This window comes from Arachis stenosperma, chromosome 8, assembly GCF_014773155.1.
Source record: "Arachis stenosperma cultivar V10309 chromosome 8, arast.V10309.gnm1.PFL2, whole genome shotgun sequence".
Taxonomy (NCBI): domain Eukaryota; kingdom Viridiplantae; phylum Streptophyta; class Magnoliopsida; order Fabales; family Fabaceae; genus Arachis; species Arachis stenosperma.
The window spans coordinates 30704695-30722666 of NC_080384.1; the positions used below are offsets into that span (position 1 = coordinate 30704695).

Here is a 17972-nt window from a genome sequence, read left to right on the forward strand (position 1 = left end):
AGCGGGAAAAGCTTAAGAAGACCAAAGGAGCAAGGGTTAGGGACTTTTAGTTCATTTTCTAGATTTGAGATATTTTTTTGAGGGGGATAGTTAGTTACACTCTTGGAGAAGGAGAGAGAGACTCCAAGCTTTCGCTAGGGTTCATCTTCATCCAATTTCTGAAATTTCAATCACTCTTTGGTGAGATCCATTGCAATTCTCACTTCATTTTGTTCATGTCATAGATCTTCTTCTCCAATTTCAAGTAGTAGTTGTAATTGCTCAATTCTCATAGATCTAGAATTCAACTTTGTAGTTTTGGATTTTATCAATACCTTGAGAATTTGATTTTCATTGTTATTCTTTGACAATTGTTGTTAGTTCCTTGTGTTGCAATACTTTCAATTCTACTTTTCTTCTCATTTTACTATGACTTTCTTTCTTGCTCATCAAATGTTTGATAAAATGTCAACACTAGTTATGGAGTAGAAATTTCTCACTTGGCATAGGGTTAGGCCATTAGAAGAAGTTGAATAGTTGTGTCACTTGTTGATTTGGAATTAAGGATTGCTAATTGACTTGGAGTGCACTAAAGCTAGATTCCCATGAGGTGAAGCTAGGACTTGTGACTCAAGTTGATTATTTTCATTTGACTTTCCTCTATACCTAGGGGATAACTAAATGAGGCATGGCCTAATTGTTGTCATCATTGAATGAACTATAAGGATAGAAATTCTAATGCCAACCCTAAGCCAAGTCTTTTAATGATTGATTGTTTGTTTCCTATTACTTTGCTAAAACCTTCAAAGAATCCTAACAAGGCTTTCTAATCAATAAGATGCACACTTTGGCAATTCCAAGGGAGGACGACTCGGGAGACTAGTACTCTCGGATATAGACTGTAGGATTGTTTGGTACGAAATTTAAGTGTCGATTAGACTATACTCACGATCATATTCATCTTTGAATTCTAAATCGGCATGCTAAATTTCGTTTATCACCCACCTAGGTAGTAGCAGGCAAGACCTCTGTTTAAAAGAAAAACTTTTAAAAACATTCGATTCCAAACTAAGTTCTCTAGCATGTCCAAATTTATTCTAACAAATCTAAAGTGCAACTCAAATAAATATCACAACATGATAAACATGATACAAAATCAATACTTAAAAATCCTCTTTGAATTAAAAAAAGATATTTACTAACAAAAACATTTAATTAACTAATCAAATCAAACTAATTATTTATTTAACTTTCACTATGAGTAAATTATACACCTAACTCATGTTACTAACTTGTCAACTAATCTAAACTGTTATCTCAATATCATCCAGTCTACTCATGTGTTAAAACACTAACTCTATAAAAGTTCTCAAAATAAAATCGCATACACTTATTAAATTAAACAATAAAGATAACACTAACCTCAAAGTCGATAGCTTCCGCAATTTGTCAAGTAGCGTTGAGGCGGTTGATGTCAGAGTCCCGTGCATCCGTGCGTGCCATAACATCGAGGGAACTAATAAATATCAAGAAATCAGTGCAGGAAAGAGAGAAATGTGGGAGAAATGTGGAGTCTAAGGGCTTTGAACGACTTCAATTTATAGTCGTTCTCTGTACTTATCTCATTTACACGGTAAACGAGATAAGGCTCGTGTCATATCACGTTTGTAAACGGGATACGTTGTCACATTTTTGTGTCTTATCTCGTTTATAAACGAAATAAAAAAACTTGATGAAAATCGATAAATACCCTCAAATTAACATATATTTGTAATTAAAATATTTATTTTATTTATTTCAAAAAACAATCCCTATATATTTCCATTCTATTTTTTAATTAATATTAACTACTTTATTTCTTTTAAAATAAATATCATTTTTATTTTTAATTAATATTTTATTTTTATATTTTAAAATTAAAATTTAGAATTTACAATTTAAATTTAGTACTTAAAATTTACGATGTTAGTCAAAAATAATAAATTTTATTAATTATAATATTATTATTCTTTATATTAATATTGGTTTTTATTTTTTTGTAATTTTTTATAATAAGATGACTATTTATATTATATTTATATTAAAAATTAATTATTTATAAAAAATATATATTAAAATATAAAATATATATTAAAATAAATTAAATAATATATATTTATATATAAATATAGAGTGATTAATTTAGTGAAGATTTTTTTTTTAATTATAACATTTTTGTACGACGACCGTTTCCCTTTTAGCATGTAACAAAAAAGTATTGGAAATGAACCTAATGGATTAGTATATAGTTAAATTTGTACGTAGCAGCTTCCAGCTTATGCAGGACGAAGTTTCAAAAGAGAGGCATCGTTATTCCATTTCTCCAATGCAATAATTTTGGTTCATATCCAACTGCATTAAACTACAAATAAGTAATGACATCAACTTTGGTGTTAAATTAAACCTATTTGTAGTTGTGGAGTCATAAAATTACGACTACGAGCATTCCAAACTTGACCCGCTTATTTATAGATTTATACCTAAAAAAATATTAAAAAATTAATGGAATTTATTATTTGTTATCATTATTTTTTAGTTATTAATATAATTTTTTAATTTATGAATTTAATAATATATTTTCAGTCTATTTTTAAATATTAATAACTAACTATTAATAAAAAATAATAAATTTTATTAACTCTGATCTCTAGTATTTTTTTATACCAATTATAATATAATTTTTATTATAGGTAATATTACGTAACCAAAAAAAAATTAAAACAATAAACAAAAATAAATACTTAATAATAATCCCATTTACAAAAGAGTGTGAATATCGTTAATATTTTTAAACATTTTATTATTCTTCATATCTATCGGTTGGATGAGCTCCTTTTATAAAATCATTAGAAATAATTCTAAAATGATTATAATGAGAATTGAACTTGATATTTTTAGAGTATGAATGTTTCTACAGTCTATACACAACTATTAATCACTATAGTATGGAATTTTATGCTTGTACTATATACATTTATATATAAAAATGTGACTTGAAAGATAAGGCATGTTTGACGAAACGCTGATTATGTATAATCAAAGATAGTGTGACCTTTAGTTGTGACAGACCAATCATACAACGGGAGTTTTTAGATTGTTTGTGGGTTTTTTTTTATAATTATAAACTATATATTGTTATGATATATTTAATATTTAAGACGTGTAAATCCTAAGAATATTAGTGAATTTTGAACTACATAAATAAATCACATATATAATATGAGAATTATCAAATTAAATCAAGCCTGCTAAAAATAAATAATACTCCAAGAATTGGTATGGTCTAGGAGAGAAAATTTAAAATTAAAAGCATAATCCAATAGTTGTTGAATGTGTTGAATGTTGAGTCTCTTTTTTTTTTCCAAGGTCAGCCTTAGACATCAGAATTCGCAAACGAAGCTCCTTTAGTTTTTCTGGTAATATATGTGGGCCGAAGCCCAAATAGAAGGGAAAAAAACCTGATTACATCATAATTAAACAGGGGAAAGCTCATGAAAAAAATGGACAAAGCTAATCAATTTGGACTCGTAAAAAGCATAGCTCGCTGGTCCTCATTGGTTAACAACAGATGGATTTGCCACGAATTAGTTAATGTGAGAAAAAAATAATAATAATTAACTGAGCAAGCTAATCGCTTACCTCATCTTCTATAATTTGTTTAATCCAAAAAAGGTCTCTCTAATTAGCTTATAATCCATGAGCTGGTTCTTCTCCTGTTGCTTCACGAAATTCTATGCATCTTTTATTTACTATGATCTGTTTGTCGTTCTCTCCTTGTGCTATAGCCAAGTTTCCAGCTAGTTCATCCAAATATATATCTTAATATTGATAATTAATGCATGACACAAACTTTATTATTAAAAAATGGATCACATCGCATAATATTTCTATGCTAAACCCTGTTAATGATACTATCCAATCTATCTCCACTTAGTTAAATTAAAATATTGTTGTTACTCTAGAGTGTAGCTAAATTAGTGCAGTTAATAAAGATGGTGGCTTGATCTTTCTAACGTTTTTTACCCGACAAAGCATGGTGGAGGTCCCTTATCTTTCAAGAGCCAAATCCAACCTCCCACCTTTCTTTTTCGTTTTTTTCTTTTCTTTTCTTTTTTGGAATTATTAAGTCAATCAAGCCAGCTCAAAAGAATCCAAATTACAAAAACCTTTTTACTCTTTTTCCTTTATCATATAAGGATCACGTTTCATTTTAACAAAAAATATACTTTATATACTTAAAATTTAAAATTCTAAACTTGTAAATCTTATTTTATTTTAATTTTATATTAAATATTTTAAAATATTTTAATTTTTCAAAATATTTTATATATATACTAAAATTAATTAGCATGTATTTATATATTTTAACATATATTTATACACTTAACTAACACAATTGTTTAAATTTATTATTTTGATAAGATTCATATATTTTTCTAATTTTGTCATTTATTTTTCTTTCCTTTTTTCCCTTTTACCCTTCTCTCCCCCTGCCCTTCTTCCTTCTTCTCTTTCCCTCTCTGCCTGCCTTGCATCATCATCATCCACTGCCACCCCTCACCACCACCACTGCTTCTTCCAGATACGGTACTATACTGCTCCAAACCAACAACTAAAGGAGCAGGCACACTCCCTCGGAATCCCGTTGTCGACGACAATCCCCGCCTCGATCTTGCTATCGACGGTGGCTACGAGGTGGATGATGGACCCGGACTTCAACCATGTGAAAGGGTGAGGTGGTGCCATTGCTGCGAAACTGCAAGCCAGGACCGAATGGAAGAGATTCCCGTTGAGGCTTTCACCCCGCCCATCACACCATTCATATGTCGATGCATGGGAAAGGAGAAAGCATGACGAGTGAAGGGTAAAAGTGGAAAAAGAGAAGAAACGGTAATCCTAGAAAAAAGAATTTGTGATGAGGAAAAAAGGATAAACCAAAAAAATGAATTGAAATTAAATAAAAAGACAATTTTTTTAATTTAATTTTTAATATAATAAGAAAGCCTCTTTAATTTAATTTGTCCACATTTTAATTTGAGAATTAAATTGAAGGGATTTATTAGCCAACATTTCACTCAATTTTCTGATATAACAAGAGAGATTCATTCAACTCCATATATTTACGCTATAATTTTATCATGAAATTAAAAAGAGGAGTTTTTAAACTTTTAATCACTCAATTATATGACGACGATAATAGTTTAAGAGATATTTATAATTTCTTATTAGTTTAAAACAAAAAATTCTAAGTCCACAAACATAAAATTCAATTTAGTAACTAAATAAATAAAATTAAAATATATTAACTTAAATTAAATATTCTAAAAATATAAATCAATAATTTTTAAATAATATTTATTTTCGCATCACAAAAATTTGAAACATTTCTTTTCTAGTGAAATTTTATGAAACGTTTTGTGTAAATAAAAAAAAATAAAACTTAAAAATAAACAATTATTTCATGTATAATATATAAATAAATGATAAATATCATCATGTAAAATTGATAATTACGAGTTGTTAAATAACAATTTAATCAAATATGTCAAATTATTTAATAATTTTTAATTAGTAACTTCACATTAAAACAATTGTATGTGAATTTTCACGTAAATAAATACAAAAAATTAACTTTTAATAAGTAAATATTAATTATTTTTTATTATCAAATTAATTTTTAAATTTTATTTTTTAAAAATTTTAAAACTTAAAACTAAAATTTAAAATAAAAAATTTAATTTTAAAAGCTTGCCGATATAATTAAAAAAAATTAACTCACTAATTTAACTCCTAAAATATATCTTTTCCTTCTTTAAATAAAAGATGGTCCCTGTGAACACATCATCTCTTTTTGTTTGCTTTTGATGTTAGTATGAACATACTTATGGGAGAACGTAACTGAGATATAACTGTGTCAATTTGAATTTTCTTTATAATGGCATATATAATTATATATGATGATATCATATGGTAAATGGTATGCCCAAAATAGACTCTCCGTGACGTAAAAATGGGATCATGCATGTATGGTAGAGGAATAAAAATTTCGGCTCCACTACTTTAGACATTAATTATTTAGCTAGCTTGCCGCTGAACCAACGTTTTTTTCATTTCAATTATTAATCTTGATGGTGTAGAAAAAGTTCATCCCCAATAATTATATATGTTTTCCACTCTCATGTAAAATAATTAATTATAATCTTTTCAGTAACTTTATATTTATTTTCATCTCATCTGAATACATCACTTGCTATATAACATCTTAAATTCTTAATTAAATTGTAATGTTTTTACTTGTTTCATATGACAAGGACATCTTTGGTTTCACATTTTGCATACACTCTTTATATATTAATAATAAGCGGATAATTATGAATTTAAATTTATCTAAAAAAAACTAAATATGAAAAAGATTTCAAACACTCATCATACACACTAAATTAAAAAAAAAAAATCAATCAAAATATGAAAAAGATTTCAAACACTTTAATTAAGTCCTTAATAATATCCGAGGATTACATAGTAGTTCAGTAATGAAGCATTTAAATTTCCTTCATTCAATACATAAACACATACATACTAATTAATTCTGATCTCCGAAGAAAATTCATATGCTTCATCACTTGAGACAACCTTCTTATTCATTAATCAACAATCAAATAAGAAAACTAACTCTCCTCCATGCATGCATATCTCTCTACATATAAAATTAATAAAGCTGCAATTAAGCTAAGTGCTCGGTAGCAAACTGCTCTCTATATTTTCATGCCCTACAAGCATCAATATTACTGAGAATTTTTTGTTACTGAGCACAAGCTAGTGCAGAAATCATGGTTTTAAATTGAAGTTACATCTATCATTGTTGTAATACTTTTTGTTGTATCAACATTATTTCAAAGCATTACAACTGCAACCATAATTTAAAACCATGACATAGATATATAACTTACTTATGGGAACATATAAAAATGTTAGTTATTAGATGGTGTATACTATATATATATATATTTAAATAGGAGGAATTTAATTGAACTACTTAGGTTCATCTTCATCAGAGCCAGTGGTAATGCATTCCTTCTCATCCTCAAAACCTTCAAGAGAAGGATGAGGAGAGTGACCCTTACCAAAGGATCTAATGTGATCCTTAAGGGACCTCTTATGCTTGAAATCGGAACCACAAGTGCAATACCAAAGCTTACCACAGTTCTTCTCATGAGTCCTCCAATCACCTTTAACAGCAAATGTTTTGCCACACTTTCTACACATGAAGGGCTTGGTGCCATGCTTTCTCTTGTAGTGTGTTTGCAGAGTTCTGAAATCCTTCAATGGCTTTGCCCTTGGATGGTTGATGTTGTTCTTGCAACCTTGTGCACAACAATAACATGGTAGCCTTAGCATTGCCGCAGGTTGTGTTCCTCTCAGTGAGTCTGGCCCTTTCCTGAATTCCGAACCATGCCCCCACATATGCATCTGCATGCAAATTCAATTTATCAAGGCTACTTTAAATTTCATCTACACAAATATAAACTCTATTTAAGTATATGTTATTGGTCAATAAATTATTACAAATATATAAAATAGAATTCAAATATTAAAAGAAATTAATAAATAGGTCATTATTTTTTAACTCGAAGATAAATAAATTATCAACTAATTAAAAATATAAAAACGTCTTTTATTTTATTTAAAAAACGAGACATATAAATCTCTTCAAAAAATCTAATTGTCTTTATATATTCTAAATAAAAGAACTTGAATGTTTCACATTTAAAAAATAAATGACATTTTTATATTTTTAATTAGTAAAAAATTTATGTATTTCTAAATTAAAAAGTCAAAGGCTTATTTATTTATTTTTTTTAATATTTACTTAAAAAAACAAGTAAAATAATTATTTGACAAGTTTCTTATAAAATTGCTTAAATTTAATTATATGCCAATTCAATTATATGCCCTACTAAGTAAGTAGCAATGTTGTGTCCTAGTTTTGGCTATATATTGTTGTCACTTAGCTAATTGTTAATAATCTTACCCAATCTAAGGGGGACAACCGGAAAAAGGAACTAGCTAATTTGTCTTCAAAAAGCTAGTGCTAGCTACTACATGTACATATGATGAATTATTATATATTTATTTTTTTCATGTATACTAATCTATATCTTCAAGATTTGGAACTGCATTCTCAATATGCAATCACGGGTGGTATAGCTAGATGAAAAAATTATTAAGAAAAATTTAATTTATCATATCAATTATCATATATTATTAGACCAAAAATATTAATCACATTTATGTTAAATATGCTAAGATGTTAAGTCTATCAAATTTTAAAAGTGATGTAGATCGCTAAAAAATCACCCACAATATATAATTAATATAAAAAATATTATGTGCACAAAAAAATAATTATTAAATTAATTATTATATATTTATATATAAATACATATGTTGTTTAACTTATTTTAAATATATATTTAATATTTTAATATATATTTTATATCAATAATTGATTTAGTAATTACTTTTTATGTAGACGTATCATAATTTAATTAATAATTATGCTCCCTTCTAGTATGATGTATAGCATTTTTTTTCTACTTGTTGAAAAATAGGTGAAATTAACAAGTGAATTTCAATATTTAAAAAAACGTAGCAAAAGCTAAGGTTCAAATAAGAGTGAGGGAAATTCTTAAGAGTCTGTTAACTAGCATATTAATAGAGATACTAATTTTCATTTTTTGAAAGAAAAAGAAAGGTTGATAAGAATTTGCCTAAGAGCAAAGATCCTTATTTACATAGAGATTTTATCTTCATTCATCATATGCTATTCACTCTTGTGGCTTGACATATATAAAAAGACAAACTAATAAATACATGGGTAGCTAGAAATCCTAAGGGAGCCTTTTACAAAAAGTAATGAAGGCCTGAAAGGGAATATGCTATAGTCGGCAACACGAATTCTAATCTCAAATCAAATCTTTCTTAAAGTGAAAAAAAGAAATCAAAAATCAAAATTAAAGCAAAAGAAAAAGACAGTCATGATCATGTGTTTGCATGGTCATGAAAATTCATTTCAATGATTTACAATGTCTTATTCTTGATGATTATATCTTTATCCTAGTCATCATAATCATCACGTAAAACATCTACACGTTGGTGTCAAAGAACTTACAGGAGATTCAACTTGAAGTGCACTAGTAGCTATGGTTCTAATCATTCTTAATTTGCCTTTCAAATAATAATTAAGAGATGAAAAATTGGAATAATAATGTGAAAACATATTCATGTACTCAGACATATATGTAGGTCTAATAATGTTGAGATAGATGAACTAAAAATAGCATTGCATATATATAGACATAAATCAACAACTATATATCTATATATCAAGCCTTAAAATAAAAAAAGGAAAGAATTTAAAGACTATATATGTGATTGTAAAGGAAATCGATTGATATCTAAGTTGAGACTATGTGGTTAATTTTCTTTTGAAATATCTTTCAAATCTCACAAATTATTCCAAAATTAAAGGAACTACTGGTCAAACTAGAATTCTATATTCCCAATTTATATGCATGATGTTAATATGGTTTAATTTCTTAGAAGATTCTAGGTTCAATTGGTTTCTATATGAAAAATTAAGTACTTAATTAGATAATCTGAAATAATAAAAATATATAGTTAGAAGAAATAAATAAAAGATGAAGATTAGGGGTTTGTAAAGTTGAGAAAGTGATGAGGATCGGAATGAACCTGCATATTGTTATATCTGTTGAAAGTTTTGCTGCAAATGGAGCAAGCAAACTGCATAGGTCCAACAAGGATCTGTGAAGGACTTGGTATCCAAAACCTCTTATTCTCTTCCTGCTTTAACCACCAATTTTCCAATAATCTTCTCTCCAACAACTTTTCTTCTTCTTCATCTTCTTCTTCTTCTTCTTTTTGTTTTTCTTCCTCCTCCTTAACATGCAAAACCTTCTTTTTCTCATCATCATCAGCAGCACCAACTCCTACTGTGTTGTTTGTTGGTAATCCAATGTGCAAAGCCACAGTCATCAACTGTTGTTGTTGTTCCACCTTCTCTTCTTTCACCTCAATACCTTCTTCTTCTTCTTCTTCCTTCTGATGATGATGATGATGATTGTTCCCCACTCCATGCTCTCCCTCTGAAGCCTTTAAAATGGGAAAAAACTCTATAGTTTCTCGGTGTTCATCAGTCACACAGGGAGGTGGAGTTTGTGATGATAAAAATAGTGAACTAGTTAGAGATGAAGATGGTTTGAGCCACTCAATGAAACTTGGGTTGTTATTATTATTGTGACGGTATAAATTCTTATTATTGATGTTGTTGGTGTTGGTGTTTTCCCTCAAACCCATTTCAGAGAGAGAAAGAAGGAAAGAGTGAGTGAGTCCCTTGATTTGTGAAATCAAATCCTGGCTCTGATCACTTCAAAAAAGGATCGGAGGAGCTGCTATATATCCAAAACTTTAATTTGTGTCAGAAAAAGCCAGCACTTATATATAAAAGGAAGCCTTTATGCAACTTTTTTTTTTTACCCTTACTTTTTCTTTCTTTTTTTCCTAGTGAGAAAAGAGACACTACTAATTAGCTTATTGGTAGGGGATAGAAAATGACCTGCCAAACACCACTCACCAATATTACTAGAAAAGAATAATCATCCTACACTAGTGTGTATATATATATTGATATAAAAAAATATTATGTATATTAATTATTATATATTTATATATAAATATAAATATAATTTAATTTATTTTTAATATATATTTTATATTTAAATATATATTTAATATTAATAATTAATTTTAGTCATTAATTTTATTATATAACAAACATAATTTATTGATATATTTTTCTTTTACATGACTATATTAAACGGTGGAAATTGTTGCCAATAATAAATTAATCAATCATACTACGTGTTTATTAATAAAATTTGTCATTAAATCAATTATTAATATAAAATATATATTAAAAATAAATTAAATAAAATATAAAAATATACCGTAATTAATTTGATGATTGATTTAGTGTGCATAGAATATATTTTTTAAATCAATAACTATCAATATGATCATTATGTAAAAAAAAAAATTCAAAAATTAAGATATTAATAAAGTAATAAAAATGAGATATAAAATTAATTGTGCTATTAAATTTGTATTTTTTAATTATATGTGAATTCTCCCTATTAATTTAATTTAAGAGTTATTAAATTTTTACGTTATTAACTATTTTTTAATTTTAGAAGTCATTTTTAATTAAATGATGATCTATTTATGCACTATTAATATATGTATGTACTCCAATAAAATTCTATTATTAGTGTGAAAGCTAAGCTTTTATTACGAACCACTACTTGGTAATAGATATAGTGTGAAGCGAATGAGTTTTAACCCCTTTTTTTCTTTTCTTTGTTTCATTCTAACATTTTAATGGAATTTGACCCATCCACAGCAAGCTACTTAAGCACACCCGGATTTTCTCCAACATTGACCTTAAGCAAGTGATCTCAAATGAGAATATGAAAGCACATAGATGTGCATTTTGGTCAATACCTAAACGGAGAAAAATATTGTAAAATGACGAACAAAAAGTAATTAATTAACAAGGACCTACAGAGAGAATGTTGTCTTATTATATAATTTTTTTTAAATAATATATGCATCGTGTTGGTTACCTTCAATAAATCAATAATTAAAGGGAAGAAAATGACGCTTAATTGTTGGTTGATTATGGCTGCCGCATCAAACGATATATATATACGTGTATATTTCAAATTTTTTTCCGTAACAATAGGTATATATATTTCATCATCATAGAATCAGATAGAATATATCAGATATTAGATGCTAAATAAAATGCAACGTCTTATATATTATATTTGCCTCATCCTCAACGTGTTCATAAAGTACAAAATTGTCCAGTATTCCCTTTTACCCATAAAAAATTCTCCACTAAATTAAGACAAACAACTTTTTCTTGGGTAACTACATAGTAGTTGAATGGTAATGTTACGTAATCAAAAAATTATAAAGAATAAACAAAAATACATACTTTATAATATTTTTATTTATAAGAGAATATAATTCACTTTTTTTACTTAACATAATTAATATTTTTTATTTAATTACATAAAGAATTATCAATTTTAAATTCTATTAGAATCAAATTCTGTAAAATTTTCTATTATTATATCCATAATTATATAATCTTTTTTTCAAATAAAAATTCCAAATTTTTATATTATTAAAAAAATTAAACAAATTGTTGGAAAAGATTATTATAAATTCCAAACTGAGTTATAATCTATCCATGATGATAATAAAATTAGGATCTAAATTAAACCTTAAAAAAGAAATTAAAAAAAAAGAGAACATGAAAAACATAATGAAGGTCTTAGTTTGTATATGACATACATACATATATATACGCACATGAGAATGGGAAATGGTAATCTCTTCGCACCCATCTCATTGTCTTATTATATGTTTTCATGGCTGCACTCGATGACTGAGTTTTGTATTTAAATTAAAACCATATCTTTAATTTAATTTCTCACACAAAATAATGCTCACATCCGTAGTTTAAATTATTGACTAGAAACTAGTCACATACACATTAATACAGTTTAAGTAAACAGATTATTGTTATTCACCAACTTTTAGTGTGAAACTAAAAACAAACTTTTATTTTGTACAATAAAGATCTTTCTGGAGATTTGCTAACCTTTCACCTATGCATGCACGTCATTTTTTCACAGAAAAAGGTTAAAAAATCAGTAAAATTTATTATATTTAATAAGCAATTAATTAATAATATTTAAAAATATAGACTAAAAATATGTTATTGAATTAGTAGACTAAAAAAATAGACTAATAATTAAAAGTGTTAGCTAAAAATAATAAAAGAATTAGACTAATGGTTGAACTTTTTTCTTTCCTATATTCTCTATCTAGTCTCTATTTTATTTTATTTTATTTTTTGTGTGTGGTCTCTAACTAATTTATTTCTTTGGTTAAAACGTTTTATATTATTGCTTGATTTCTTTGGTTTTTCATCTATTGCTTAATTCAAACCGTAAATAAATTAAGGTCCAATTCTGTGACTTAGGTACACAGAAGTACGAAATGGTACATAATTATTAATGAATTAGGTATATATGTATGTTGGGAAGTTATAGTAGCTTCGTATCATTGTCGGGTATTAATTTCATTTGTGTATGTAAATCCATTAATCATCTAAGGATTAATTAATTCGCATCAATCAAAATCCCTCACCTCTGTTTTTGTCATTATTTATCTATCTGTATGTACTATCTGTATATTAGCAAACAGTTCTTGTTGTCCCATGAACACATTGACAAATTGAATTTCTAAACAGCCACTAATTAAGGGACACAAATGAATGGGTGGTCACAATCTGATTGTCCCGTATTGAAATATAAATAAAACTTCAGTTATTAAGAGAAGTCATATTTTGACAATCAATCTTTGGTTTGTGTATATTAAAGTTAGTTATTAAAATTAATTATTAGTATAAAATATATACTAAAATATAAAATATTTATTAAAAATAAATTAAATAATATATATATATATATATATAAAATATAATAATTGATTTTAAAGTAGATATGATATTTTTATTTAACAATGCCAAGTTATTAGTATTTAATTTATTGATATGTTCACACATATTTATATTAGGCTCTCTGGAAAGGTAGGTTTCTTGAGTTCTCTTTTTTCTTTTTTATGTATGTTTCTGTTTCTAGATTAAACTCAAGATTTTTAGGTAGCGAAGTACCAAAATCAAAACTATTGAAAAAATTTAGGGAATTAACTCTATTATTATTTGAATAATATTTTAAAGAGTAAAATATATTTTTTATTTTTAAAAATTGACAAAAGTTTTAAAAGTATTTTTAAGTTTTATTTTATTTTAATTATATTATAAAAGTTTTTAATTTGTATCAAATATATTTCTAATGGCTAATTTAAAAAAAATAGAACCAATTCAACGACAATTACATAAGAAAAACTTTTAACATAAGTAAATTAAACACAATTGTTATGCATTATTGTTGGATAGGTTTTAATTTTTTTAAAAAAATTTAGCTGTCAGGGATATATTTCACTACAAAAAAAATGTTGAGTATCGTCGGATTTACCGTCAGAAAAACAGTTAAATTCGACGGTATAAACTTCACCGATAACATATTACGGCGGATATAACGACGGAATAAAGTTGAAAGAAAACAAAATCTATTGAACGTTATAGGCAAAAAATTTCTGCCAATAACATTAGCGCTATATCATACGTTCCCGTGCTATTTTAATCCGACGGTAATACAAACGGAATTTTTTTTTGAAAAAATGATTGGGATGTTATCGTCGATATATTCCGACGGTAGTCCTTTATTTTTTTAAATAATACTTTTACATCCATCTATACTGTACCCTGATAATTAATAATCAAAACAGTGCTTAAAATAAATGTGAAATATCAAACATACAAAGTAAAAATACAAAATGATGGTAACTGAAATATTTGAAACAATGCTAATTATATTATATTCTTCTCAAAGTTTTATAAAAAAATACGTATCACAGAACTATATTTATATTAATCCTATTCAGATTCATCATGTTCTTCCTCTGGTTCACTATCCTTCTCTTCCGAAGTAGTTTCCTGATAATCATACTCGTCTTCCTCTTCTTCGTCGCCATAAACCTTATCTTCTTCATGAAGATCGTCGTTCTCACGTGGTAGTACGTCGTCATCTATTCCAAGGTCAATTATGTCATCATCCGTAACAGCCGACCTAAGGATGATTGTCTCACAAGTATTAATCACTATTTTTGAAGGAGTTGGGTCATCAATCTGGTAAAGTTCTTGACTTTTATCCTATCATCAAACTCGATGCAACATCTTGCCTTAATCTTAACGACAACCACCCAACTAGACTTGCATGAATCCGAATAAGGCAAATAGTATACTTGTTGTGTATTTTTAGGTAGAATAAAAAGATCGTAGTGCCTATATTTCCTGGATATATTAACTTCAGTGATATCGTAGACCTTGTGCTTTTGTATTCCTTGTCGCGAACTTTGATCATACCATTCACATTTAAACTCGCACACTTTGTACCTATTCAAAGTAAAGGCAGACCGGCTAATTCCCTACTCCTCTACTTCTCCATGTCCCGTCCACATCTAATACCCATCCTTGAACCCGTTACAATAGAAGTGAAGCATTATATTCGTAGGTCCTAACCACTTAGTCAGTCAATACTTTTCACAAGGACACCTAGATACCCCTTTAGACCTAAACGGTTCCATGTTAAATACATGCCCAACAAACACGTCAACCCCCTCAAAAAATTTAGGTTTTAATCCCCCATCCACCGTTATCCCTATCATACATCTATAGACGATGACTTGGAATCATATTGAAATACACAACCTAGAATTCAACGAACATGACAAATTATTAAATTTTTTTAAAAATTCGGTAGAATGTACCCTATAATTAGAATCTTCCACCAAATACAATTATCATTTTCTACAAACCAATTAAAGATGTTTTTACAACAAATTAAATAAAATTTTGGCAGAACTTTTCCTTAATTCAGAGACATCCAGCAAATAAATATAACATGTTTGACAAAAGAAATAGCTGCAGGCATAAATTAGAATAAACACGAATTCAATATCCTAACTGTTCTAGTGTGCAATCCCTTATAACTCTACAATTTTTCAATAAACAAGGGTTTTGAGAAGGCGTCTCTACATGAACTTATCCCACTTCCGTCCTAAAATACTATCCTAGAAAAAGTAAGTCCAACATAAAACTTAAATAATTGATTATAGTTAGAGATAGAAAACCTATCTAAAATACGGATGCACAGAATACGAAAAAAATGAAATCCAATTGATTTTAGAAAAATAACACCATCCTAATAAAAAAGAAAACTTATTAAACTCGCAAGGTAAAACTAATTAATTCAACAAACTAGACAAAGTCTTCCAACAATGTCGAGCATTCTTAATCTTACCATACTTAACCTATCGTAACTTAATTTAATTTCTATTTACATTAAATTAACATAAGAAACCCTAATCACAAACTTCATTACCTTAATTTAATCAATAATTTAATAATAAAATATATAACAAAACCATAAACTCACAAAAAAAAATGAAAAAACTAAAAATCCTAAACCAAACTCTAACCACAAACTTTAATTTAATGAATAATTTAATAAAATATTTAACAAAATCCTAAAATTACAAAAAATCTAAAAAAATTATACCAAATCTTAATCACAAATTTTATTACACTAATTTAATCAATAATTTCATAAACTACTTAACAAAAAAATTCTAAAATCGCATAAAAATTTAGAAAAAAATAAAAAATTATAGCAAAATTATCTCTGATGGTGACTGCAAGATGCTGGAGGCGTGGTGGTAACATGAGGCGGCAGTGATGGCGATAACATCACTATCACCGATGGCTCCAGCGGCGACCGACATCTCCAGCAGCTAGAACGTCCAACGACGACGACAGCGGAGGCTCTAGCGGGTGGCGGCGATGCCAACAGCTTCTCCCCTTACTAGAGACCATGAGAGGAGAGAGAGAAAAGAGAGAGAGAGAGTGAACTCGCATAAGTGAGTTGAATTTTAACCCAACATTACCATCGGATTTATTGGCGGAATGTTCCGCTGGTAATAAATTGCATAAATGCAACATTTCACTAAATCGAGTTACCGTCGGCAAAGTCTGCCGGTAAAGTTGCGTCACTAAAATAATATTTTATGCCATTTATCACCATCGAATTTAGAGTCAAAACATAAAATCCGACGGTAATCAATTAGTGGAACCATATATACCTTGTAACCCACCCGAAATCCGATGGTATTCATCGTGTTTCTTGTATTGTTTGAAGCAAATCGAAAATTTTTGGGACAAAATTGAAACAAAATAAAGTTTAGAGATATTTTTGAAATTTTTGCCAAACATTAGATACAACAAATATACTTTATCCTATTTTAAAAATTCTGATTTTGAAACTCAAAAACAAAGATTAGGTTTAGAAACACACGCCACCAAACATAAATCCCTATTCTGACCTCCCGCTCTAATCACTCTCCCACTCCGAAGCCGCGACTGATGTGCCTCCCCTCTATCATGTCGTCAGTTGTGCTCCCCACGATAACGTCGTCCAGTCGCCCCTTCTTCCTCTCCCTCGAATGCGTGTGCCACTGACCCCTGTGTCATCCCCATCAACCGTGTCTGAGAATCACCGCTGTGGCCTCTCCATCCACCACGATGTTTCGATGACGCTGGGCCATCTTCTTCCAACCCCAATCGTACACAAACCCTAATAAAAAAAGAAACATGCACCCACTGACCCGAAAACAAAACATCCGAAATTCTCTAGTGATATAACCACTTATTCATAGAGAAACATCCACTTACTTATATAGAAATATCTAGTAACATAAAAAAAATTATCAAATCGTATACACAAACATTCACTAATAATTAAATAGAAACATCCATCAAATCAAGAAAGGAACATCTCATATATACGAAGCCTTCTACATAGACCCTGAATCCCTAAACAGAAAAGAAATATCTATTAACTCGAAAAAATATCTAAAACTCTTTAAAAATACAACCACTTATTTATAGAGAAACATCCATTAACCTTTGGAATGGTGCCACAGAGGAGATGCAGCGAGACAGAGGACGCGTCACGACTTGCAATCGTTGCTGTTACGGAGGAGATGAAGGACGCAATGCGATAGTGCCACTTGCGAGCGCCATTTCTCACCTAACAACGTCACTAGTGTGTACGACGTGCTCTCAGCAAAGGCAGTGTGAGGGGCAGTTTGACGCCGGTTATGAAAAATGCAACAGCGGT

At 28.4% G+C, this 17972-nt stretch overlaps 1 protein-coding gene across 1 annotated transcript; it reads right to left on the reverse strand.

Annotated features, from left to right (window-relative positions):
* Positions 1 to 6518: 6518 nt before the first annotated feature.
* On the reverse strand, positions 6519 to 10492 carry LOC130943974 (zinc finger protein WIP3). The gene is made up of 2 exons (XM_057872081.1): positions 9772 to 10492; positions 6519 to 7488 (listed from the first exon to the last, which is right to left on the reverse strand). Exons 1-2 carry the CDS (start codon positions 10393 to 10395, stop codon positions 7051 to 7053), a joined length of 1062 nt encoding a protein of 353 aa, XP_057728064.1. The 5' UTR covers positions 10396 to 10492; the 3' UTR covers positions 6519 to 7050.
* Between the last annotated feature and the right edge of the window lie 7480 nt (positions 10493 to 17972).